The sequence below is a fragment of the Mauremys mutica genome, chromosome 1 (genome assembly GCF_020497125.1).
Source record: "Mauremys mutica isolate MM-2020 ecotype Southern chromosome 1, ASM2049712v1, whole genome shotgun sequence".
Classification (NCBI taxonomy): Eukaryota; Metazoa; Chordata; order Testudines; family Geoemydidae; genus Mauremys; species Mauremys mutica.
Genome location: NC_059072.1, coordinates 283,961,855 through 283,989,559, shown reverse-complemented (window position 1 = coordinate 283,989,559; position 27,705 = coordinate 283,961,855). Strand labels below are relative to the sequence as shown.

Here is a 27,705-nt window from a genome sequence, read left to right as displayed (position 1 = left end):
AGAAGCCCAAGACTTGTACAGCATTCAAGAGGTAGTGAACACAAGGATGTTTCTGCATGCTGTACGTGCCAATACGGCTCTTGGGTCCCTTGGTGTCAAATGTACAGTAATTAGGTCAGATGGTACAGATGTTTTGATCCTTGCTCTTCACTACTTTCCAAAAATGGAACACACCAATAACCTGCATTGAAATAGGCACCATTACCAGCACAACTGAAAAGCGTCACTTCGTAACCTGCACATGCAATGTATAATACACTCACTCCTGACTTCTGCAACATACTGCTTGCTATAAACACAACAGGATGTGACTCTGTCATCCCTATTTGGTATTGGGAAAAATCTGTGTTTAATGTTGTCAAAATAAAAGGAGCTTACCTCTTCAAAGATCCTGTCAAATTGGGGGGGGGAGAGAGATGGATAAGCTGCAATTTCTGAGGCAAAGAAGTTGGTAGCAGTGCTGTATGACCAGAGCAATTAAGAAAAGGAGACCCATAGAGACCTGACTTGATTGCACCTCAATCTAGCCATCAAAAAGAACAAGTCACTGTCCAAACTCCCCCCACGTGAAGATAGTTTTGAAGAGCATATCAGCAAATAAAGATTTGGATTTCTCTGAGCTGAGGTAAACCAGATATTGGATCACCCTTGCAACAAGGATGGAAAAATGTGGATGATGAACTACATCCTGTATTTTTCAAGGGCCTAATAGTACCTTAGCTTCAAGGTCTCCTTTTTGCCTGGACCCCTAAGGACAATCAACTGTGCCTGTAGTCACAACAATCCTCCCTGCACAGAACTGTGTACATGCTAAGACAATGAAGACGGTGGTAACCTATGCACTCTTGACCGAGTACATAAAAATGATGAACAAGATGATGATATTGACTAGAAATGTCACCATTTCAATGATACCTGTACAAATTCATTATTAGATTTTGTTTTACCCTTTATATTGTTGTGATGCTTTGAGGTCACAAAGAAATCCAACCTTATGTCTTGAAATAATAGTCATTAAACTAACAGAAACGAATGCAAATATTTCAAAGTGGTTATTTTAACATGTTATGCTGTTGTTTATGTCCGTTTTATGGTAATAGCACCACTTGACATTTCCACATCACATCTCACCCTCACTGAAAACATAGTAAGTTTTCAAATGATATGCAGGTGTGCAGAGAGGGTACATTATGTCAACCAAATCAGTGGTGTGCCACTCACCCATATTACTGTACTTTTAAAAGTTGCTTCAAAAGTGCCTAGCACCTGGATAGGTGGATTTTTATTTCTGTAATATAAAGTAAAATATAGAATTAATTGACATTGGAAATACAACTATCAATTTTACGCTCTTGAAATATTACTCTCTCTATATATAGGTATCCATCTGAATCTTGAAACTTTGCTGGAAATTTCTCTTTCCTGTAAGGATAGAGAGTGAGCTTCTCCAATCTTGGCTTTCAGCCTTGATATTTTGTTGTTGTTTTAAGCTTACTAGACTTTTTTTAATTCTTTAAAGGTAGATTAATGTGTCTGAGCTTTGCCTTCCACTTTTTGCCTCAGAGGAGACAGAGTATCTAAAATGGGGGGGACGGGAGGTTTACTGAATGAATAATGAAATGGAAAAGGCTGGGAAAGAGAGATGCAAGGCCTTCTGAAAGAGGAGATAATCAGGAAAATGACAGGCTAACAAAAGCTCTCCTGGCTTGCAAGTTCACTGAATGAAGCATTTCATGTAACATTTCAAAAAGAAAGCATTGGAGTAAGAAAATGTGGAGAGGAGTAGACTGAGGACTCTGAGGAGACTCAAAACAAGAGGGAAGGGAGATCTGGAGTCCCTTGAGTTTGTGAAAGGGGGCTTGGAAACCTCCAAGGCTAGGAGAAGGGCTGGGCCTCAAAACAGAAAGCCCAAAATGATGTGATTAGGAAGAGGAGAAAATATAACACAGGGAACACTTAAGAGAATATCAACCAAAGAAAATTATTCAGTGCTGCCTCAATATCTTTTTAAAGTTTGACAGCCCTTCCCAGCACTGTGAATCTAGAGTGGCATATATTTAGGGACTATATTACATCCTAAGAAAGTTACACAAATGGAAAATTCTCTTTTGCAGAGGACAGTGTGGTGCATAGCTCATGAGGCTAATTTAAAAAAAAAACCTGTCTACTTCAGCGATATCTTTGTGAATTGCAAACTTTTCACTCCTTTGCTAGTTTTAAATGAACTAACTAAACATGTATGTAAACTCAATTGGTCACATTCATTTGACCTTTCAGAGAATGAGAGAGAGATTGGAATCAAAGTAAAACAGTAGGCAAGATTCACACAACCAAAAGAACCCTAAAGCTACTTCTACAGTATAGCTTATGTCGGCATGACTTATGTCCTTCAGAGGTGTGAAGAAACCTCCCCACAAGAAACGTAAGTTATGCCGACATAAGTGATCGTGTGCTCAGTGCTATGATGGCAGGAGAGCTTCTCCTGCTGACACAGCTTCTGCCGTTTGCGAAGGTGGTTTTATTATGCAGATGGAAGACCTCTCCCATCAGCACAGAGCGTCTTCACTAGACGCACTGCAGCAGTGCAGCTGTGTCAGTGCAGCTTCACTGCTGTACATGCAGACATGCCATAAGCAAGATTTTTGTAGCCCATATTTCATTTTTTTATCCCTACCACACTTTAAGGTGTCAATTCACTCACACCAAGGAAATCCCCAAATAACACACTGATCTTAGCTAACATTGTTGTATGCACAAGGTGAAAAGCAACGGTCAATAAAACTCCCAACTAAGCAATATTTTCCTGTCATGCATATTTACTGTTTGTTTTGAGGTAGCACTTAGAGGTACCAATTAGGATCAGGGCACAAGTCTGAAAGACACTGAAAAAAATCCAGAGTTGCTTACTGTTTGAGAGAGTGGTTTAGGCTTTACTGACAACTCTTGTTGTCTACTGGCCATTGAATGTGTGCCAAGAAATCCAACACTCTCAGAATCAAATGCAAAGTCTTATGATTGAGGCCTAAAATACTTACAGCTGAAGCTCTGTGAACCACAGAACAAAATGGTGATAAATTGCAGTATCTGCTGTTTGCCCATAAGCTTTAAACCCAACTACATGCCAATCACAATACAAAAATACATAGTCAAGGTCTGTGTAAGCACCATTCGAGTATTTTCTCTAAGAAGCACTGCAGTATGAAATTCTGTATGGTAGTTTTTGAGAAACAGCCTACAGCAATAAGCCAGCCAAAACATTCAATCTGTCACAAAAATACACTATTTTAGGGGAAAAGACCAATATTCACAAAACTAGCAGCTAAACTAAGAATAAAATATTGTGAACATTTATATCCAAAATCTCAATACTTAACACACCACAACAACCTTTTAAAACCAGATGGAAATAACTTTTGGTATGACACATACTTTACTTTATGTCTTTTCAGCTATAACTTAATTTTCCCAAAAGTTTTCAAATATCAGTTTCCTAACCCAGTAAAAAGGCCCTAACATGCATTGTAGGCTTATCTTTACAGTCCTTCCATTAAAAAAAAGATTCCACAACCTGACCCAAAAATGGATGAAAATATTACCTGTATAGTAACTGAGGGATCTGTCCTGCATTAACATCTGTACCATTATTTGATTTCTTGGAACTCTTAAACTGGAAAACAACGCTGAAAGAAAAAAACAACTTTCGTTCAATTAATATTAGATGCTTTCTTTCATACAAATATATAAGAGACACAAAAATAAATTACCCATCATCTGTTGTAATAGAGGCCTGTCCGTGAGATCCACAATCACTGCTAGGGCCTGACACTCGTGCCCAGGCTACATACCACCAGCCAGCTTGCAAGAGAACTGGTTCATCAAACATCATTGCATATTTTTCTCTGGGAGAAGCAAAGTTTGAAAAAATGCCTGAATTAATGTACAAATTAAATTATATGAAATTCAACAATCAACTTGAAAAAAGACAATCCAAAGTAAATATCCTAAACCCAAATGAACCAGAAGGATGATGATAAAATGAAATATCTACCTATTTCCACTCTCAACTTTACACTACTTTGCATTGTGCTGGTGGCGTGTGGTTGTTTTGTTTCGTTTGTTTTTTTCAGAAAGCCAGGACATCCAGTGATCCACTAAACTAAACTAAACTTGGAATTGTTTTTAAAACATAGCCAATGTCCTGAAAATCAACTACAGATTTAAAATGCTGGATAGGCTAATGAATGCAGTTAGTTTAACAAAACACAGAATATTAACATTATTTGCAATAATGCATAGTAAAGAACATGGCCAATGCACATTTTTACTACAGCTTTACAGCATTTCAGGGAAACAGGTCTTTTTATAAAGAACTTCAGAATATCACACAAATTCTAAGGAATATGTTAATATAAATATACTCACATGAAAGGAACTAAGAACGTTACATGAAAGGGTGTCAAGATACACAAATATGGACTACATAGAAAATATGTACAAGTTAAAATCCTGGTCCCATTTAATTCTGATGATTGGATTAATAGTGAATACAGTGGACTTCAATGGGACTAGAATTTCATAGAATCACAGACTATCAGGGTTGGAAGGAACCTCAGGAGATCATCTAGTCCAACCCCGTGCTCAAAGCAAGACCAATCCCCAGACAGATTTTTGTCCCAGATCCCCAAATGGCCCCCTCAAGGACTGAACTCACAAACCTGAGTTTAGGAGGCCAATGCTCAAAGCACTGAGCTATCCTTCCCCCCATGAATAACTAACTAATTAACCTTTTTAAGGCATCTTCTAACCTTAGAAAATAACCTTAGAAATGTGAACTGAACGTAGCCCTGCTGCTGTGACAGATGGTAAGAGAGAAGCTGTTACAAATTTGGGCCTGTAAGAGGACTTTTTCTCACTTTCCCTCAGTTCAGCAGATGAGTGGGTGAAGAAGCCCCTGCAATGACACCTGCTGAATCCTCTGAGCTACCTGACTCCTCCTTGATTCCTCCTACCTTATGCATATAGGGACTAAGGAATGATGATCAGCATTTCCTCCAGGCTTCCCGCTCTCCTGGACCAAAACATGATTGTTCTTCATATCCTGGCTGGCTGAGGCCAGGCCCAGAGTATTTTGACAATGTGCAGCTTAACAATGGTACTGCTCTAAAGCTGCCAACTGCACTCACCCAGTTCTGGAAGTTCATTCTCTGGGCATAGAGAGAACAGAAGATATCTGGCTCCTTACCTGGACCCTTCCTAGACAAAGGAAAGGGACAGAATCCCCAGACCCTCCACAATCTAGAGGATGGATGCATTGTTGCAAATGAAGCAGAGGTGAAACACCTGCTATGAGAGGAAGAACTGAGACCTGACTAGGGAAAGACACGAAGCGGCAACCATGTACTATGAGGTGGCCCAACAACGGGCAAGGAGTTGAGACAGCTACACAACTTTAAAGAGAGACGACTGTATGGGAACAGATTTAGTGGAGCTGTGAAGAGAACTGATGAATTGGGTGAGGGGAAAGAGAAGGAAAAGCGAACTGATAAATCTGATGATGGGGTTAATAGTGAGTGAATGAAGTTATGACTGAGTTGGGAATGTTTTTGGAATCAGTTCATGAACTGGTGATTGAGCAGGGATTGACTAAAGACAGCGGGTTGAAAAAGAATGGGCATGAGCCAGAGTACCTGTGACTTATTCATGAGGGTATGAAGTAATAAATGAATGGCAGGTTGGTGTAGTAGTTTGATGTGCATGAGAAACAGGTGTGAAGTATGCTCTGGCAGAGCTCTGACCTTGTCCTGTGGGTCCCGCGCTTCCAGGCAGTTTATGCTTGCCTCAGAGGCTCACTGCGGCCCTCCACATAGCCCTTCTCTCTCTAGAGCCAGGGTACAGTCTACCGAGCCCTTTTCATCATAAGCCAGCAAGGAAGTTGGTGAGAGAACTCCCATAGTCTCTGTTGTCCCTACAGGCTTATTCAAAAACAGCTGATTCTCCTGTCTTCCCTTCCCTTCCCTTCCCAGGAGGTGTTTCTGTAGTGGGAGGTTGGGGGGAACCCGGGCCCACCCTCTACTCCGGGTTCCAGCCCAGGGACTCTAATGGTAGTGTTGCGAATTATACCTGTAGGCCACGCACCGTTCGTTTCTAGGCTGAGGCACAAAACCCAAAGATTTACAGATTGTCCAAATAACAAAGTTTTATTGCGCAAGGTTCAAACAACGTTCAAACGTCGTGTCCCCCTGCTAGTCAGGGAGAGACCCAGGCTGCAGATTACATAGAAGTTATATACCTTTTCAGGAGTGCATGCTACCCTCGTGAATCGGAAGCCTTAACCAATAAACAAGCCATTTTCTTATCTTTAGCCTATTACAGTCAATCACTGTCCTCGTGCTGGTTAGTGCACAGTCCAGCTGTTACTTTGCATACTAGAATTTTTCCTTAATTATATTGCTACAGCTGTGTTCCTATCTTCTTTCCTGTTTCTGACTTTATCTTTCTTTAATGCTGCCCTTGGGAGCCGTGTATGTGATGTGCTCGCTTTTAGTTAATGATGGATACACATAGGGAAACTTACAAAATGGAGTTGCTCATGCTAACTACCCTTAACAGTAGCAGCTGTTGTTGGCAGCTGACCTTTCACTGCCAGAGTTGCTACATTTCCCTGGGCCACTTCCTCACAGATCCCCCGCTTCTCTCTCTCAATGCCTTCTTCACCCTTACCTTAGGGCTCCCTTTCCAGTGGTTTCAGGGTGTCTTCATTACCCAGCTCCTCAGCCACACTTCCTCTCCTCTGGCTCCCTGGCTCTCTTTGGCTTGACTGGAGTGAGCCCTTTTATAGTATCAGAGGGGCCTTAAATTAAGTCAGGTGCTTAACAGCCTCACCTGACTCTTTGCAGGTTAATTGGAGTCAGGTGTTCCCATTAGCCTAACGGCTTCAACTGATTCTTTGCAGGCTAATTGAGTCATGTGTCCACCCTAGCGTGGAGCAGCCCTTGCTCTGGTCAGTAAGGGAGCAAGGCCTGATGCCTGAATCTAAGTCAGCATACATTATGCTATGAGCAACAGTCAGGCCCTGTCAAAAACAGGTGCTTGCCTGCAAGCCAATGTCCAGTACATGAACTCAGCACCAATATTGCTAGCATTGCTAAAACACACTGAATATGTAAACACATTCCAGCAGAGCAGCACTAGAACACACCAACCTAGCATACGATAAAATAATTTGACAAAAATGATGAATAGGGATATTTTATCTGAAACATCAAGAGAAAAGTACAAGGGGAGGTAACAAACAAACATGTAAGATGATCCGTAAATTGCTTATCCCAGACTGATTGTTTCAGTCTATAAATTTTAGGATATCTAGCTTTAACCCTTCATCTGGCCTAGGGGGCAGTGGAAAGTCCCGCCACTGACTGAGCTGGTCCATTGTCACCATCATGTGTTAGTGTACCTGTAAACATTGAGATAATCTAAAACAACTGGGATACCAGCAAAGTCTGAGGAAGACTGTGCCCAGGTAGAGAAACGTTTCAATTTAGCTCCACAGCAACTCCTGGTGGAATCTTTCCTATTTTGATTAAGAATGATTTGGACAGCTGTTGAACAAGAGTATTCTAGATCTGATGTCCATTCAAACACCAAACAACAAAGTGAACTGGATTTTGATTGGGATGTCAGATTTTGCTGCCTTCCTGAGTAAGGATATTTGGGAAGGGACGGATCCTGATACAAGGACTGACTTTCTCAGAAGGTCTGGGAATGAAAATGATCTGGGCTGGTTGGGTACTAGGAGAAAGGTCCTTCAAGACAAGGTCAGAGTCATTCTCAAGACCTATGGTAGCAGGGAAGTGGGCGGAAATGCATATCTGAATTGCCCTGAGAGTCATGGCTCATAGCTGCTCTGGAACAATAGAGAGACAGTTTCTTCTTTGTTTTGGGTGTGAAGAAATCCCATTGAGGTGCTCCCCACTGACTGAATAGCTCACTCAGGAAAGAACCGTGTATTTCCCACTCATGGTCTGCAGAAAAGTGTCTGCTCAGGTTGTCTGCTACAGAATTTTGAATGCCTGGAAGGTAAGTGGCTTAGATAGTGATGTGGTTTCTGATGCACCATTTCCAAAGCCTGACTGCTTCTATGCAGAGGTGAAGGAATCTTGCTCTACCTTGCTTGTTAATATAAAAAGCCTTGTTCTGACATTACTTGGACAACGAGAGAATGAATGAATGGGAGAAAAGCCCTACATGCCACACAGCCTGCTCTTAGTTCCAGCAAGTTGATGTACTGTCTGGCGTCCTGTGGAGTCAGTACCTTGTACAATGTAGTTATTCAGGTAAGCCCCCCAACCCTGGAGGGATGTGTCCATTACTATGGTAGCACTGTGGGTGGGGGCACTGAAGAGGATGCCTACTCTCACTTGATCTAGGTTCGATTACCAAGTGAGAGAGGCAATGACCCTGGTGGGAACCGTCACTCTGGTGCTCAGGTGGTCCTTGTCTGGTGAGCAGACAGACAGAAGCCAGGCCTGTAGGGATTGTAGATGAAGCCTGGCAAATGGTGTCATAAGTACATGAGATCATGTGACTCAAGAGAGAAAGGCACACTGACCATAGTCTTTGGCGACTAATCCGTACTATTAGATTGCTCATTAAAACAGAAATATTTCTGTGGGGAGGAAAGCTCTTGCTGAAAGGGAATCCAGTGTGGCTCTAGAGGTTAAAACAGACTTATTTATTCACACAGACACCCAAGGCTGCTAGAAGATGGAGTGGGAACAAAGTCACTGATCTGTCCTACTAGGACCCAATTGTCCAATTAGAAGAAAACTGTGCAACTCTGACGTCTCATCTGGGCTGCCACCACAGAGAAAACTTTAGCAAATATTCTGGGTGCTTTTGCCAATCCAAAAAGAAGGGCTATGAACTGGAAGTGTTTCTGACCTATCATGAACCAAAGGAACTTTCTATGGGATAGATGTCTATCTACATGAAAACAAGTGTCCTTCAGATTGCGAGCCACAAACCATATTCCCTCCTGTGGGATTACTGATATTGGTGTGACCATCCTAAATTTCAACTTTTGAATAAAGATGCTGCATTTATGAAGATCTCAAATGGGTCTCTATCCTGTGTCTTTTTGGGAGGATTAAGAAATGAGGGGAATAAAAGTCTCTCCACATGATACTGAGGTGGCATTCACTCTATTGCCCTTCATTGGAAGAGAGAGTCTGCCTCTTGTTGAAGAATCTCTTCATGAGAGTCATCCCTGAAGAGGGGCCAGGAAGAAAGTTTGTAGGGAAGGACAGGAGAGAAATTCAATGGAGTAACCTTGATAGGTAATTTCTAAAACCCAACTGTCTGTGGTGACAGAGTTTCAATTGTGGGGGGAAAAAGTGAGATGGCCCCCAAAGATAAGCAGGGAAGAAGTGGGTGTCATCAGTAAGGGCTGGCAGTTCTCAACATACGCATCAAAGAGTGTCCTGGGCAGGTGGCTGGGAATGGGCAAACATTGTGGCAGCAGAGGGAACTGAAAAGTGAGGTCTCTAATTTCTGTCATTTATGAGGAGTCTCAATTGGACACTGATGACAGAATGTTTGTGGAGGAGGCAGCCTGGTTCATACACCTGCCTGTGGTTTTTTCTTTTCAGGGTCGGAGTACAAATTCCCAGGGAGTAGAGTGTAGGGCCTCATCCATCTTCTTGTTAAACAAATCTGACTCCGCAAAAGGTAGGTCACTGTATGGTGTTCTGGACCTCCGCGGGGAACCCGGAAGAGTGAAGCCAAGACTTACGCTTCATAACTACGCCAGTGGCTATGCTTCTAGATGCTGTGTCCGCTGCATAAGTAATAGCTTATAAGGATATTTTTTCTCACTGGTTTGGCTTCAAACAAGGAGTTGGGAACTGGATGGGAGAAAAGAAATTTGGCTCACTTATCAAGGACAAAATATTTTCTCTCAGCACCTTTGGGTGTGGGTGTACAAAGAAACTAGGGTATGCCAGACCACTATGGCTGGCTCCAGGATAGCCTCAGTAACAGGGAGCACATAGGCTGCAAAGTTAGAGTTAGAGGTCCTGGACCTCCTCCCAGGGGATCTGAAGTTCACTGGCTATCCTCCACAGCAGCTCCTAGTACTGTCTATGGAGCAATGGTGGAGACAGTGAGGATAGAATAACTGCTTCATCCAGAAACAAGGATGAGATTCCAGTCAGTACCTGTGGATATGGATCAACATCCTCCACCTCATACTCTGACAAATGCCAAGCAGGTGAGCTGGGGCATGACTCAAAGATGGATCCAGGGCATCTGCCATACAGGTCCCATGGGTGCCAGTAGGCTAAAGAAGGGGTTAATTGGCTCAGGGGGACCCTGTGGAAAGCATAATTGCAAGGAGGGAGTCTGGATCTCCTTAACTGTGCCAGGACTGCGACTAGCTGGAACATATGATTTGTCAGTCTGAAAATTGCTCTCTCCCTATTGGAGGGGCAGTCAGTACCAAAGGGCAGACATCTGCCCAAGGGCTGGAGAAGAGATATCTTCTGTGTCACCAAATAGTTTCATCATCTGGTGTGGAAATGGCCCTAGGGAGGATGGGCCAAGAAGAGAGGGGACTGAGAGTAAGGAAGGAAGATATCCTCCGGTGAAGCATAAATGTCCAGATGTCTCGGTGTTTGGGGCATGAATGGGACCAATGATTCCAATGTGTCTCAAGAGTTCACAGTTGGGTGATTCTTCAAAGGAAGTGCCTGGTACTGCACAGAAGTCAGGTCCTGGACTGATATGGGTATGTTCACACAGCAACTAGATATCTGCAGCTGGTTCTTGCCAGCTAATTCGGGCTGGTGAGGCTCGGGCTGTTTTATTCCTATGAAGCGGGAGGGTCCCAGAACCTGGGCTCCAGCAGTTTACATAGCAATGAAACAGCCCCACAGTCCAAGCCTGAGTCAGCTGGCATGGGCCAGCCACAGGTTTTTCTTTGCTATGTAGACATATCCTTAAAGCCAGTGGATATCGATGCCTGAGGGTTTTCAGAGGTACCAAGCTCTTACGATCCATGAGCAAAGGCTCGCCCAACCTGGATGCGATCAGGAAGGGATGTCATCTTTTATGACGAGACTTGTACAGTGATCTGTCCTCATGATCATGAGAGTGCAGCCTACTCTCCAGGGAAGCCATTAAATGAGGAGTCCTTGGGCTTAGCAGCAATAGCCTCAACTCCCAAGCTTGTGCTTGGAGCGGTGCTGCTTAATTCATTAGGGGTTCATTAATCATCAAGTGCATGTGACAGGAAACTGGGGACCTAGGACTCAGACTAGTAGGGGAAACATTATTGTGTGAATTGGTGCTTATGTTAAGTGTGATAGAAATTTTGCTTGGAAAGTAGGGCCGTAAGGGTTTCCTTTTTTATTATTATTCTACATCAGGGGTCGGCAACCTCTGGCACGCGGCTCACCAGGGTAAGCACCCTGGTGGGCCGAGCTGGTTTGTTTATTGCCGCGTCGGCAGGTTCGGGCGACCATGGCTCCCACTGGCCGTGGTTCGCCGTCCCAGGCCAATGGGGGTGGCGGGAACCAGCATGGGCGAGGGATGTGCTTCTCTAAAGAATATTTAGAAATAGGAATTTATAAACCTACTCTTAAAATACTACTCATAATGCATGCCCTGTCACAAATCTAAAAAAACTAAGATATTATTAAAATGAAAATTCAACAGTTTGCAAAAGATAGTAAGAAACAAACAGGATGAATATTACTTAAACTGTATGATTTGGATACTTCCAAATATATGGCGAAATAAGATACCTCTGAAAAATGCTGAGAGAGCAAGAGAGACACACCCAGAAATAAAATTTTAGGAGGCAGGACAGGTTTGAGCAACTCTAACACAGAAAAAGATTCTGTAACTCTGTTGAGCCAAATTTGGTTTCTTGTCTGAAAGATGAATCAAAGTAACAATATCTTGGTAAAAGTGTGCAAAGACCATGTGGAAGTTTAGCAAATCTCATTAACAGACATTGGTTAGAAAGCTAGCTACTCCAACTGACTTGGAATGACATTCAAGGTCTAGGTAACTACATTAAACTGTGAGAAAGGTAGCCAGATATTTAGACACGATTCCCCATGAAGAAAGCAAATCCTACTGAGTCAATATCAAATGAAACAGAAAACTGGGTGTACTTTTGAATAGCTTCAACAGACCCCAGAGAAAAGCCTAGGAACCTTTTCAAATTACATTTATGGAAAAAAAAGTTCACAATGGGCAGGAGGGTTAACTGAAAAATATTGGCAGGATAAATGATTGTTCATAGTAGGACAGTCCCTACATTTGGCAAGTATTTAGGAATTAGTAGCTCCCCTCTTATTTGAAGAACATAATCTAAGATTAATTATCTTTTAGACAACCTCATTATCTTGATTTGATGCTATTCCTACCCAGTGACTGTTTTGTTTTTAAAAAATGGGAAGTGGATTGTTTTAAATCCATTCAGTATTTCAATAACCCAAGGACAAGTTATAAGAAAGAATCTTGCCTATATTCAGAAAGTACATGAAAGGCCAAAGCAGCTGCAACTGAACTTTAAGAAAAGTTGTTTTTCATTCACACGGACAATAAGTAAGGCAGTCAAAGCAGTTTTTTTGTAGAGCACTTTCTATTTACAATTATATGCCCTCCTGGTTACATCCCTTTTCAGTATCTAAGTACAATTTCTGTTCAAAGGGAGGCTGAACATATCACTAGGTAACTGGGCACTCCAGAATCCAGACTTAAAGGTACAGATGTACTTTTGGAGGGTGAGTTGAGTTGAGTATTGTTACAGAAATATGTCATTCCTAGTTCCTTAAAATGTGTGTAAATTCATCCCTCCTCCCCCCGCTAAAAAGTCTCCCAATTCCAGCTGTCTTGATATTTCAGTGAAGAATGCTTCCTTTTTCACCACTCCCAAAATTGATCAAAGCACAATTCAATGTCATCAGTTCAGAGAAATGTATCAATACATTCTACATTTGGGTGTGTGTGTGTGTGTGTGTGTGTAAATAAAAGTGCCCTTCTACTACAGCTCTCTAAAACATATTTTTTATCCTTTAATCAATAGATACAAAAAGTAATGTCTACATTCACACCAAAAAAATAAAAGTAAATGTGTTCGTCTGGGAGGGGGAAGGCTTTCACTTTTCCATTTGATATCTCAGTCTCCCTACAATATCTGAACTGGGGTTTGTTTCTGGTTTTTTTGGTTGCTATTTTCACTGTTACCTTTCTTTTTGTTGAAGATAATAAATGCAGCACTACATGTTAGAGAGTCTAACAACACAGATTACTTAGCATACCTTCAAAATATGTTTAAAATGCATACCAAAACAAAACTAACAAGACAGTAAGCCTCTTTAGAGAAAGTAAATAAAATGATTTACCTAGCAGCACAATCATATGCCAAGACATCAGTTTCAGCAAGAAGGTCCCCATCAGTCTCATGATCTCCCCCATCTGGACCCAATTCAAACAACTGCAAAAATAAAGTAAAATATTTCTCCATCTTTACAAATTTCATTCTACCATTCTCATTTGCTTGTCATTCTTTCTTGCCTTTCTCTATAGCAGGGGTCAGCAACCTCTGGCACGCGGCTCGCCAGGGTAAGTACCCTGGCTGGCCGGGCCAGTTTGTTTACCTGCCACGTCGGCAGGTTCGGCCAACCATGGCTCCCACTGGCCATGGTTCACCATCCCAGGCCAATGGGGGCGGTGGGAAGAGGCGAGGGATGTGCTGGCCGCGACTTCCTACCGCCCCCATTGGCCTGAGACAGCGAACTGTGGCCAGTGGGAGCCGCAGTCAGCTGAACCTGCCGCATCGGCAGGTAAACAAACTGGCCCAGCCCGCCAGGGTGCTTACCCTGGCAAGCTGCGTGCCAGAGGTTGCCGACCCCTACTCTATAGGAACACTATTGAACAGTGTACTACTATTAGTAAATATAAAAAAAAAAACAGGTATTTATGTTACAGTAACTGTAGTTCTTGGAGTATGCATCTATGTGGATCCCATTCTAGGTGACTGGCAACCAGTTTCTCATCTAGAAAGTGGAATTGAGGAGTCTTATCTGCTAATAACTAATGACTATAATACTGCCTTTCCAAACCTGGCTTCTAATCTTGCTGTCAAATCAAAAGCATAGTATTTAATGGGGAAAATTACCCCAAAGCAGCTGCTTTGCACATCTCAGGCATGGGGATATTTCTGAAACATGCAGAAGAGGCAGCCTGAGCTCTCACTGAAGAAACCTTAATGTTTGGTGGAAGGGATATGCCATCCATGTGACTGATTCATATACATTGGGTAATTAATTCTTTAGCAGAGCTACTTAGACTAATAAAAAGATGGGAGGCCATGTAAATAGTGAATATAACAAGGGCCTAGAAACATCTACAGTATGGCCTTTTCTCTCTCCTGGACAAAAATGGGATTTTGGAAAGAAATCTTTAGACTAATTGCTTGGTTTCAATTGAAATGTGAAACAACTTTGGGAATAAACTTAGAACGAGGTCTCAACTCCACCTTTTTGATGAAACAATACAATTAGCCATGAAAGCCTGGTGTTCATTGACATATCTGGCTGTTGTGATACCCACCAAAAAGGCCATTTGGAGAGTAAAGTGGTTAAGAGAACATTCAGAGAGAGGGTTCAAATTCAGTTGCCTGAGACCTGCAAGGAAAATGTTGAGATCCCAAGAGGGAGGGAGCTCCCTAACTGATGGGGTAAGTGTGATTCAACCCTTCTAAAAATCTAGAAACAGAAAGGTGGGAGAATACAGAGCATGACTGAACCAGAATGTGGCATACTGAGACTGCTGCAAGGTGAACTTTGATTGAACTAATGGAGAGGCCAGAGAGTTTAAGTTGCAGAAGGTAGTCAAGGATCTTGGGGAAAGGGGCCTTCAAAGGGTCATGGTCATCCTGGGTTGTCCAGATAGCAAATCCTTTTTCACTTTGAGGAGAACTAAGAGGATTTCTTATCCCTGTAATGAACAGGCTCTTTAGTAGCCCTTAGCCAGCCAACATCCAGGCTATTGCGTGCAGTGATTGTACATCCAGACCCAATCTGTCCCCAGCTCTGTGATGTTGTTTGGACAGTCCTGAAGTGATACAAGGACAGAGAGCTGACATCTGGAGAAAATCTGTTAGCCAGAATTGTCTGTCAGTGAGAAGCTATCAGGATCAACGTATGTGCATCCTGTCTGATTTTCCCTATAACCCAGGGTGCCAAGGGCATCAACAGAAACGTATATAAGACCTCAAGAGTGTGGTATGAGAAATTCATATTGAATGGATCTTAGGCTCAGGCACCCACAGAGCCACAGGCAAAACTTTGCATTCTCTCTGATGGCAAATAATTCTGTGGTAATATTCTCCACTGCTGAAACATCAGTGAAGACGTAGCTCTTCAGAGATCATTTATGATTGGTGACACATTGACCGATGAAAAAGACTGCTAACTTGTTGTTCCCTGGAAGACCACCAATTGTGGTTATTCCATTAAAGTGACACCCTGATCATTTTCTGGTTGCCTCTTAGTGATAAATGGGCAGCCCTCTGCCTGTTTACATAATACATTGCAGATGTGTTGTATATAAGGATCTGTGTGACAGAATACTTTAAAGCTAGAGGAATGACTTGCAGGCCAAACTAATTGCCTTAAGTTCCAGGACGTTTATATGGAGTCTCATCCTTTTTGGATCATATTTCATAAATTTGTAGAGTGGTGTAGGGTGACTCCCCAACTTGTTCCTGGAGCAACTGTGACAGGTGTCTTTATAGATGGATGTGTAGAGAACATTCTGGGCATACATCCACCAGTTTAGTGATAAAAAGATATAAGCTGGGACTACAACATGTGCATGCACTTGATGTTTTTTAAGTTGATACACAAAGCTCAGACAGTTCCAAAACAGATGTAAGTGATGTCTGAATAGTAATGTCACATAAGTGAAAATCGACACATTGGCTAAAAGTTTGAGACAGGTTTGTACTGGGGTTGATTGGACAGAATGGAATTTCTCTTACGGAAGATGTGTATTTGCCAATCTGGAGGTGATTAAAGCTCCTATGAATTCTACTGTCTGTGATGGTTGGAGTGACAATTTGTTGTAGTTTATCAGACCCAGCTCTTTGAACAGATTGAGGATGGTATTCAAGACTGCGGTGATATCTTGCTACTTCTGATCAGCCAATCATCTAGATATAATAGACACAAATGCTTTGTTTTCTTAGATATCAGCTACTGCAGCTAGGCATTTAATACTCTCTGTAATGTGGCTAGATCAAGTGGCTGTACATTGTATTGATAATAATCGGGCCCTACTGTGAATCACAGATACTTCCTATGGGTCAGATAGATTGAAATGTGGAAATATGCTTCTTGGAGGTTCAAAGCTATGAACCAGTACTGTGCCAGTAGAGAAGGGATGATGAAATGTAGCACTGCCATCCTGAATCTGAGATAGAATATGTATTTGTTCAGTCTTATTAGGTTGAAGATACGATGAAGACCCTCTTTCTTCTTCACAATAAGGAAATAAGAGTACCTGAATTCCATAGTTACCTCCTCAATGGCTCTTGGACAAAGCAAGGAGGCCACTTCTTTCAGCTGACTCTTGTGGGAAGAGTTCCTGAAGAGGATGGGGTTGAGGTAGGGTCTGGAACTGCATCACGTACCCACCTAAGAGGACTTCTAGTACTCCTCTGTGGGCTCAGGTGTGACTCTTGACCTTCAGGTCAAACCCGCTGTCCCAAGGATGTTGTGGGGTGGATGGTGACTGTGGCAGAAGGTGATTTTCTTCATGACTCTGGGTTTCTTCCTCAGAGAACCATCACCTCCAAAACATGCTCTTGCTGAGAGTGGGAAGGTGCTCTCAGTCTGGTCTGAGGTTGGTACCTGGAGGGCATCCATCTTGAGGTCAGCGTAAAAAAGCCTGGTGATCCAAAAGTAGCCCTAGAATCTTCTAATATTTCTAATACCTCAAAAGCGAGGTTACTAAACAAGTCAGTTCCCTCAAAAGGTAAATCTTCTATGGTATGTGTACCTCTTCCGGGATACCAGAAGCCTTCCTCACTCTACCAACTATGGCCACGGACCCATCTGGAGTATCAGAACCATCCATAGCTGCTCATATAGAGGTCTTTATCACTTGCCACCCTTCAGAGATTATAGTCTTTAATTCCACTCTGGAGGAAGCTTGTTCATGAAGGGAGATACGTGTCAAAGATCCTGTGTCAAAAAATTATATTTTATGTACTACACTTAGTAATTCACTCTGTATAACACATCAATTTGCTGTGCCTAGGTGGAGTAAAGTGGAGAAACAAGCTTTCCTCCCAAATACATCCAACTTTGGGGAGTGGGGGGGGGTCTTTAGCTCTGGAAGTAGCTCTGATGAGCCAAACTGTCTAGCTTTCTCCCGAACTGCACAGACCGCCAAAGATCTAAGGACTGGCTGTGTGCAGAACTGTAAAGCCTTTCTGTAACGCTTAATATCTCTTTCCCACTTGGTTGCTAGTTGGGGAAAAGGTAGCAGGAGTCCTCCGGTGAGCTTTAGCTGGCTCTAAAATGCCTTCATTTTTAAGCTTCGCTTCCACCAAGAACAGAGGATACCAAATACTTTAGGGGCTGTCTCCTTGATCATTGAGGTCTCAATCTGAATAGCATACGCAATTTTTGAGAAAGCAACTCCTGAAAGACACTGAAATCATCCAGGGCTGGTAAAGGGGCAGAAAAAAATATATCATTAGGAAGGATAATGATCTTTGGGAGAAGTTGAAGGTTACTGGCCTGGAGGCTGGGAATCTGACTCTTCTTCATCCATCTGCTCTGCATCACTAAGCCAAAAAGTTTCTGAAGGAGGTCTTGAAACTGAGGCCACAGGAGAATAAAACCGCCTACATTTTCATGATGATCAGGAAGGAGACCCACTTCTGGAGGGTGGGCCCCAGAAAGCCCATTATGGCCCAACTGGGAAGTTGCATGGTTCACTTTGACCAGGTTGGGCCACTGCCATACACGTGATGGATAAGATGGGGCTCTGAAATGAGTGTTCTAGTCTGGAATCATCTCCTGATCTTAGTGAGTGGGGAAGTGAAGATTGCTGTTTGGATAGGGGCGGGGGGGTTGATGTGGTGCAATTAGGAGAGTGACCAGAGTAGAAGATCTCCTCTATTGGTGGTGCTGATCTCTGAGGTGATGTCAGTATTGCCTCAATGGGGAGCCTGATTCATATTCTTCTGTGGGTTTTTTGTTTATTTTTTGATGGATAGCTTTTACAATTGTACAGCATGGTTCCTTCCACCCCATTAGTATAATCATTAAAAAACCTTATCAATTCTAAATTACATTTCTAAACCCATAATCTTAAAACAGTATGTTTTGAAAGAGATCATCTCTTACCTTTATTTTAGCAGTGTATTCACCCCTACCTCCAAAAAGGCCAAGACCACCAAGTAAAATGTCAGTATCAGCATAGAAGCGGATAGCTTCCACTGAATGGGCTGAATAACCCCAACCTCCTCCATGACCTACAAGGAACAAATAAATTATAGATCTATATAGAACTAGATTTGTGTAATGAAAGTCTGTTTGTGCAGCAAGATTATACTGAGTACATACTTTCAAATCTGTTAACCACACTATAATCTTCCTTGGAATAAACTTTCATTACTGCTTGAGTCTCCTCCTCTGTGTTTGCTACACCCATTTTTAAGTCCTGCATAGCAGCCAATGTATCAAGACAACCTGAAAGAAAATAAAAAAGAAATATTCAATTTCTGTAACTGGATACCACAATTGGTGGAACTATGATGAAAAGCTGAATGCTCCTAAAGAAAAAAAGGTATCAGTAGCACCATCATCTTTCCCCTCACCTACATAAACATACTGTAGCAGAAGAATAGTACTTTGCCTCCAATTACGCTTGAAGAAGTCACTGTGGTGAAATATATAGCCTTACCACAGAAGACAAATCTTTTTACTAACAATTTGCTCTCAACAGACTAAGAAATATTTGACTAAACCTGTTATGTGGACAATGGCATACAACCTCTCAACAACAGCCTTACATACACATTCCTCCTTTGGTGTCAGGTATGCTTTATATACATAAGTGAAATGAAGAGCTAAAGCAGAAGTTTCTCACCTGACTATCAGTCTCTACATATTCTTATCAAATGGGCCAAGACTCAACAGTAAGATCAGGATGGAGAAACTACATGTAGAAAACTGAGATTAGAGAGTCTTTGCTTAGAAATAGAGTTGGTCAGAATTTTTCTGGCAAAATTAAGTTCTGTAGGAACATGCTGATGTGCTAAAGTGAAATATTACAGGGTCAACAGCTCCATGGCTGGAATCTTGTCTCTGGGTAAGTTGTCAATAAGAGATCTGTTGACTCCATTGTAAAAGTACATTTTTTCCAGATTTATGCTCTTCATGTGAAGATGGCAAACTGTCTGAAAACAATGATGACATGACAGTAAATCCTATGTTTTCATCAATGTGAGGTGATATCTACATTATATCCATCAGCAGATTTGTCAGTGTCCTAAGGGACATCCTCTTCCAAAATATCCCATATCCTAGTCTTCCTCTGTGGACGTGTCAGGTTCCTGAAAGGGATAGCAAGCTGAACTGGTATAATCTATAGGTATCAGAACAGTCAGTACTAGTGCCAACAGTTGTGGTGCCTTCACCAGTGCCACAGAAGTAGAGACATCTCTTCTAGAGTGTGAATCAGATGATGCCCAGGGTTTTAGCTTAGCTGCTTCAATAAGGGCCTACATTGACTCTTGTATGAAAGGCCATGTAAGCACTGTATATGATCTTGAAGCATCTCCTTCCAGGAGGCAGGCATCTGGGAGAGAGTGAAAAATGGGCTGAAATGTACTGAGACACAGCATATGGCATTGGGGACCCATGAGCCTGCCTTAGAATGCACCAAGGCTGTTCCCTACTACTTCCATAAACAGGGAGAATCTGGCCAGAGGGCTGAAAAATGGGTTGCGACTGCAAGAGAAGGATACCAGGATACGTGCCAGAAGTACCAAGACATGAAGACACAGTGTCCTGGATACTGGAAGAAGACAGCGATCCTCTGACAGCAGTGCCAACTCTTCCTGCACAGATTCATTTGGCAGCAGTGGCTCCCAAATTGGGATGCTTCGTGTTGAAAAGGGGGTATGTGCTTTATATATATAAGAAATTTTGTGGAGGTAGAAGTCAGCGCTAAGAAGCAGGGTTGGCACTGGTATAGAAGCAGAGTGTGTACCTTTTCTGGGTGGTCCTGATACCAAGGCAGGAGCTGGTGCCGTCAACGTTGCCATTGGTGCCAGCATCAGGTTATGGGGGCTTCTCTTGGGTATGGTGCTGCTGAAGGGTGCTGACATGAGACAGTGCCTCTGGTAGCAGGCAATGAAAGTAAACCCAGATCCTGCAGCCAACTCTGATACCAGCAAGTGCCTCATAGGCACAGAAGGCAAGGACCTCAGCAAAAAATAGGGATGCCCTGGGTATGCACAAGATTCTGTTCTGAGAGCAGATATCTTGGCTTCAGGGTCTCAGAGGACTTATAAGCCTGTAGCCTCAAGTCCCTGCAGGTAATTGGCTTGGCAGCTGCACTGCTGAGAAGGATCTGGGAGATGTGATGGATCACAACCTCGGCATGAGTCAACAATGCGATGCTGTTGCAAAAAAAAGCAAATGTAATTTTGGGTTGCATTAACAGAGGCATGGCATGCAACTCACAGGAGGTGATAGTACAGCTCTACTCGGTGCTGATTAGGCCTGAGCTGGAGTATTGTGTCCAATTTTGGTCACAGCTGTGTAGAAAAGATGTAGAGAAATTGGAAAAGATCTAGAGGTGAGCAACAAAGATGATCAAAGGGATGGAATGCAAGCCATATGAGCAAAGGCTGAAGGAACCAGGTATGGTTAGTTTGGAAAAGAGGAGATTAAGGAGGGACAGTATGCCCTGAGCGCCACCAGAGGGCAGAAGCCACGAGCTCCCCTCCCCGCAAGTCTGTTACACAGAGAAAGGGGTGGGGACAGTGAGCCCCGGGAGCTGCACTTTAACTGTAAAAGATCTGTATGTGGCTCATGAGCTGCAGTTTGGCCACCCCATCATACAGTCTGACCTGCATAACACAAACCACAGAATTTCACCCAGTAATTCCAGCATCATGCTCATATCTTGTGGTTGAGGTGAAGAACATTTTTAGACAGACATCTGATCTTTATTTGAAAGTTTCAAGTGATAGAGAACAAAAAGATCCATTGTTAAGTTGTTCAAATGGTTATCGTCATGGTTAAAAATGGTTATCCTCACTTTATTTACAGTTTGAATTTGTCTAGCTGGACACTGTTATATCTTTTGTTCGCCAGATTACAGAGCCTTCTATCAAGGGGAAATTCTGTTTTACCTGTGAACTTTCATTCTAAGACCCTCCATATCAGACAGCTGTCAGTCAGCATGCCCTATCTCATTCAACTGGTGTATGTAACACATAGTGTGTGTGTGTGTGTGTGTGTGTGTGTGTGTGTGTGTGTGTGTGTGTGTGTGTGTGTGTAAAATGGATCTCATTCTTCCTCTGGAATCTGCTATACCATCTTACAGAGGGTAACTTTTACCCTGGGGTCTTAAAGGTACTTCTGAAGAGCAATTTGGGGGAGGGGAGAATTCGGGAGGTTGCGACAAACATTTATTCTGTATTTTGTAGATTGTTCAAAAAAACATTTCCAAGACCATTTTGCACTTGCTAATCTAACCATTTAAGTAGTTCACCCACAGCCTAAACCCTGATAGCATCAGCAGTAAGACTGAAAAGGGGGACAAACCCATTTGATTTGATTACCATTAATAAGTATGTTTGGCAAAAGGGTCACAAATGTGTTTGGAAAAAAAGGAATCAAACTCAAAAGCTTGGAAAGCCACCAGACTAATGGTACATCTATATTACCCACCGGATTGGCGGGTAGTGTTCGATGTATCGGGGATCGATTTATCGTGTCTCGTCTGGACGTGATAAATCGATCCGCTAATTGACGCCCGTACTCCACATCGGCAGGAGGAATAAGCACAGTCGACGGGGGTGCCGCGGCAGTCGACTTGCCGCCATGAGGACGGCCAGATAAGTCTAGCTAAGATACTTTGACTTCAGCTACGCGAATAGTAGCTGAAGTTGTGTATGTTCGTTTGTACCCCCCCGCTAGTGTAGCCCAGGCCTAAGTAACAGTTTCTTAAATTGAGTTCTTCTATCCATAATTCTGTCTTCATAATAGTACTAAGGCATAAAAGATAAATAAGAGTGCTTTCCAACAGCCTGAAGGCTATAACTGAAGGGAAAGTTACTCGCCCTGTGCAGTAAATGCAGTTCGAGATGCGTGCGCCCAGGGGTGCCCAACTTCAGATGTGCTTATACCCCATGTACCTTTGATCAAAAATTTTTGGTAGCAGTCCTCAGTTGACCTGCACATGCACTCTACATTTCCTTGTGCCATGCACCGACACTACACAGGCCTGTGCGGTCAAACTGCCCTCAGTTCCTTCTCCACCGCGAAGTCCCCAAAGGAAACTGTGAAGCAGAGGGGAAGGAAGGACTGTAATAGAGCATTCATTGAGAGACACATCACAAAGAATCCCAGTTACTGCACAGGGTGAGTAATCGCTCCTTATTTGAATAGTGTCCCCGTAGGTGCTTCACTTCAGGTGACTACCATGGAGCATTCACAGCAGGAGGAGGGGGCTTTGGAGTCACGTCCAAGACTAACAACAAGGCTGCATTTCAAAGGCAGCATCTGATCTTGAAGACTAGACTATCGCACAATTTCTAGAAAAGGTATGTACTGACATCCAAGTTACAGCCTTACAAATGTCCAGAACCAAAACATGTTTGAGCAGCACCACAGAGGTAGAGAAAGACCTCTTGGAATGGGCCAACATCCTAAGAGGAGGCTGAATGTCAGCAGATTTGTAGCACTATATAATACAATCTGGAATCCCCTTGGAGAATCTTTGGGTAGAAACTGCTGAACCTTTAGACCTATCCACAATGGATACACACAGTCTGGGTGAGCTTCTAAATTACCTTGTTCTGTCCAGATAAAAGGCTAATGCCTTCCTACCATACAAGGTGGGAAATGGACTGAAGAGGTTTTGGGGAAAATATCAGAAGATGGATGACTGGGTTAATATGAAACTCAGACAACTCGGATTAAAGTTTTAGACATGGACAAAGAAACTGTGTCCTTGAAAAATACTGGAAATGGGGGTCCACCGTTAGATCTCTTATTTCTTCAACCCTTTGAGCAGAGGTAACAGACACAAAAAGGCAGCGTTCATAGATAAATTAATGAGGGAAGAGGGAACAATTTGCTCAAAGGGAGGATTCATAAGGCATTTAAATACTTGATTTAAATCCCAAATTGGCAGTGGGTTCCTTAACCTTGAGGGGGGAAATTACCCAATCTTCTGAGAAACCTCATTTGTGGGATGAGCAAAAAACTGAATCCCTCAATCGAGGAACAAAAAGCTGTTATGGCTATCAGGCATACCCTGATGGAACTCAAATAATCCTGTCTTTAACTCTAGAAAGTAGTTCAAAACAGTAAAGAGGACTAGCGAGCAGGTGGAGAACATCTCTGATCGCACCTAATGCTGTATCTTTCCCAGTCATGAAGGTAAGTGAATCTTGTGGACTCCTTTCTACTGTTCATTAATACCTGTTGTACCACCTCAAAACAGGAAGTCTCTAGGCCTGTAATCCATCGAGGAGCCAAGCTCTAAGATGAAAAATCCTTGAGTTGGGGTGGAACATTCAACCACCATCCTGAGAAAGGAGATGAGGAATGGATGGAAAAGTGACTGAGTGACAAACAGCTGGGTGAATTAGGTAAGGATACCAGATCTGCCTGGGCCATGTGTGAACTATTAATATGAATTTAACCTTGTCATACCTGATTTTGTTCATCACCCTCAGAATAAGGGGTGGTGGAGGAAATGCATATAGAAGGCATGGAACAAAAAAGGTGTCTCCTAATGATTGTCTCCCTCTCCTGCCCTGCAACAAAAATATTTGCATTTCTTATAACAATGGCAAAGTCTATTTTCAGAACTCCCCAATTTGATTGAGCATTCAAGAGTCCCACTCCCATTCAGTCCTGGGAGAGTCCTGGGAGGTGTCTGCTGAGGTAATAGACGTAGGTATTTCGTACCTGGGAAATACGTAGAAGTTACTCACCTTATGCAGTAACAATGGTTCTTTGCAATGTGTCCCCCTATGGGTGCTCCACTGCGGGTGTGTTTGCATCCCTGCACTGATTGAAGAACTTCAGTAGCCGTGTCCGTTAGGCCTACACATTCACTGTCTCTCCTTGAGCCCCACCACTAGGGTAGTTACTGTGTATGGGCTAACTCCACTCACTTCCTTCTCTACCACAGAGTCATTGCCAAGAACTCCAAAATAGAGGGGAGGAGGGTGGGTTGTGGAGCAGACAGAATGATACACATCTTGAAGAACCATCGTTACTGCACAAGGTGAGTAACTTCTTCAAGTAGTGTCCCTATAGGTGCTCCACTGTAGGTGACTTCCAAGCAGTATCCCCTCTGGAGGGCAGGGACTTCGAAGTCAATTCAAGTACAGATGACAGCACTGTGGAGTCAAAGATGGCAAGGGAAGCAGAGAGTTTCCAGTGATCACAATGTTCTGTGAAGGTGTGGATTCACGCCGTCGCTCTACAGATCTCTGAGATAGGGACATTCTTGAAGAAGGCAATGGATGAGGAAATTGACCTTTTGGAGCCTGCATGAACAGTATCTGGAGGGGTCTTATTGCAAACTTGGTAACATTGTCTAATATAGTTTGGAAAGCCTTTTGGCTGATATTGCCCAGCCCAAAATGGAGAGGAAAAGTCTGGGGGACTTCCAGAAAGCATTCATCCTGTCCAGGTAGAAGGCCAGGACCCTTCTGACATTTAGAGTATGTAAAATAGCTTCTCTGTTGTCTCGGTGAGGCTTGAGTTAGAAGGTTTGAAGATTAATCAATTGGTTCAATTTAAGGCCATCATACAAGAACGGCAGCTAGCAGCAAAGACAATGCTATGGTCTTCCCTTGACAAGGCCGATACTGCAGCCAGATACATATCAACGGCGGTAGTGATGCGACATGCCTTCGAATGCCACCTGTTGGGCTTCTCGAAGGAGGTGCAGGCAAACGTTGAAGATCTTCCCTTTGAGGGCACTGAGCTCTTTGCAGAGAAATTGTTCACAATGCAACTTGGCCAGCTGCTCAGTAAAACTGTTCAGTTTCTAGTAATTCTCGTAATCATATTTTGCCATAACCGCTTGGTAGCTGGTGATCTGAAACTGAAGCATGACCAAGAAGTACATCTTCTCCCAAATAAGTCCAAATGCTTCTAAACCCTGTAGTAGGGAGTGGACCTCCTGTGCTGTTGACAGCCATGAGAATTGACAGCATCCACTACGACAGAATTGGATGAAGGGTGGGAGAAGAGGAACTCTGCTTCTCTCGCAAGGACATAGTATTTTTTGTCTTTCCGCTTGCAAGTCTGTGCAACTGACGCTGGAGTCTGACATATGGTTCTCGCAGGGTTGAGAAGGGCCTCACTGATAGGGAGGGACACTTTTGAAGAGGAAGATGAGTGAAGGATGTCCAGGAGCTGGTGGTGCATATCCTTGACTAGCTCCAAAGTCCTGGACATCATGGCTAAGAAAGTGTGTCTCAGGGGCTCACAGAAGGGACTAGAAGCCCAAGAGGCGTGGGGGTGGTACGCAGCCCAGGGGTCCCAGTATGGACACTTGGGTGGTGGTGTCTATGGATGGGTCATAAGAGGATGGCAGTGGTGGACCATCTGAAGATATGCCCAGTGGCCCTGTTGGTATCAGGCCCCATAGAGGGTTTGGAGGGAGTCCAGAGATATCCCCTCCTCTGAGTCTGCACTGGAGAGAGGGAGAGCATTAAAAGGCAGTAGGGGAGACTACTGTGCCAGGCAAAGACTTGGTGCAGAAGTCCCAGTGCTGAGGAGAAGAGATTCAGCATGTCAATTACACGGAGGTCCCTGAGGTGTCGGAATTCGGCGGTGCCAACTGGCTCAGTGCCACAGTAGTGTTGAGGGGGACAGAGATCTTGTTCACATCAGCCATTCAGGTACAGGATGAGGCGTCAGTACCAATGGGACATCATGTACCAGTGGTGCCTTCGAGTATTTGGTCCTGTCCTTCTCTTTGGGTGCTGTTGACTTTGTGCCCATACCCACTGGGTCTGTGGGCACATCAACAGTGCCTGCCATGGATACTTGGCCTGTCTCGGTGCTGATGGTACCAAGGCTACCAAGCATGTTGGGAATTATTTTCGGCTTGCTTGCAGTTCGCTGTGGGGACTTCCCATCCTCCTTTTTGACTTGAGAGAGGCCGGCGGCAGATTTTTTTTTTTACTCCAGGGCCCTTGGATGTTGCAGGATGTGGGGAAGACTCATGTTTGTGTGGAAACTCTTGGTACAGGTCCAGAGAAGGTCTGAGATCTGCTTTCATGGATATAATCCTCTTTCTCAGTTCTCTGTCCTTGGGAGACAGAGGCCTGAGCTACTGACAGAAAGTGCACTTTTGAGGAATGTGTCCTTCTCCAAGACAACGAATGCACTATAAATGCATGGTGTCTGTGATGGGGATACCCTTGTTGCAAGAGAGGCACTTCTTGACACTCGGAGAACCGAGCACAGGCCATTGGGGAAAGAATGGCCCCCAAAAAGGATGGAAATAAAATAAAATAAAATCCCCGCGCGCTGACTAGTCTTATGGCGGGGCACAAGGCGAGACAGTGCATGTGCGGGCCTAATGGACAGTGCTACCGAAGTTCTCTGATCTGCAGCACAGGGACACAAACACAACTATAGTGGAGTATCTATAGGGACACTACTCGAAGAAGCAGCAGAGTTTAGGATGCAGTTGCCTAAGCACAGTTCCAGAGTTTTACTGCTTCAGCACAAAGAGAAGGCAATCTGACCCCTCCCTATCAATTGATATAGAAAATGCAGGCTATGTTGTCTGTCAAGATCCTTATGGACTTGTTTCTGATTAAAGTTAGGAAACAGACAGAGGCATTCCTGACTGCCTCAACTTGTGGAGGTTGATGTGCAAGAGTGCCTCTTGGGTTGAACATTTGTCCTGAGTGGTACTGGCCCCAGATGTGCTTCACAATCTATCAGTGATGCATCTGTCATTATGGTGATGGAAGGAGGAGTTTGAACAAAAGGAACTCCTGCATGGATCCTGACTGGGACTTTCGACAAATTGAGTTGTGGAAACAATTCTGACACATCAAAGTGTAGCCTACCACAAAAGCATCAAAAAGGTACATGCTGCCATGTATCCGAGCAATTGCAGACAATTTTTTTGTGATGTGTGTGGGTTGGTTTGAAGCTTTGAGATTAGACCTATTAACACCAGGAATCTGACTGCAGAAAGGTAAGGCCTGGCTGATAGTGTGTCTAAGGAGGCCCTTATTTGTTGTACTGCAGTCCAAGTAAATTTCTCAATGCTGAGCTGCAACCCTAGCTTGTTGAACAGAGACCACTCTTTGCAATAAGAATGGCAAACCTTGTTGTAAGATTGGCCCTTGTATCATCAAGATAAGGAAATAGCTTATCTCCAATCCCTGGG

General features: G+C 43.3%; 1 protein-coding gene across 5 annotated transcripts in view; it reads right to left on the bottom strand.

Moving 5' to 3' along the window:
* The window catches only part of MYCBP2 (MYC binding protein 2), a 415,400-nt gene that overhangs the window by 232,258 nt on the left and 155,437 nt on the right, over positions 1-27,705 (bottom strand). For all 5 annotated transcript variants that reach the window (XM_045011267.1, XM_045011270.1, XM_045011275.1 and 2 more), the window contains 5 exons: positions 18,651-18,776; positions 18,432-18,559; positions 13,413-13,504; positions 3,765-3,899; positions 3,597-3,680 (listed from right to left, as the gene is read on the bottom strand). In XM_045011267.1, the coding sequence (XP_044867202.1) occupies positions 3,597-3,680; positions 3,765-3,899; positions 13,413-13,504; positions 18,432-18,559; positions 18,651-18,776 (565 nt within the window). The remainder of the gene's footprint in view (positions 1-3,596; positions 3,681-3,764; positions 3,900-13,412; positions 13,505-18,431; positions 18,560-18,650; positions 18,777-27,705) is intronic.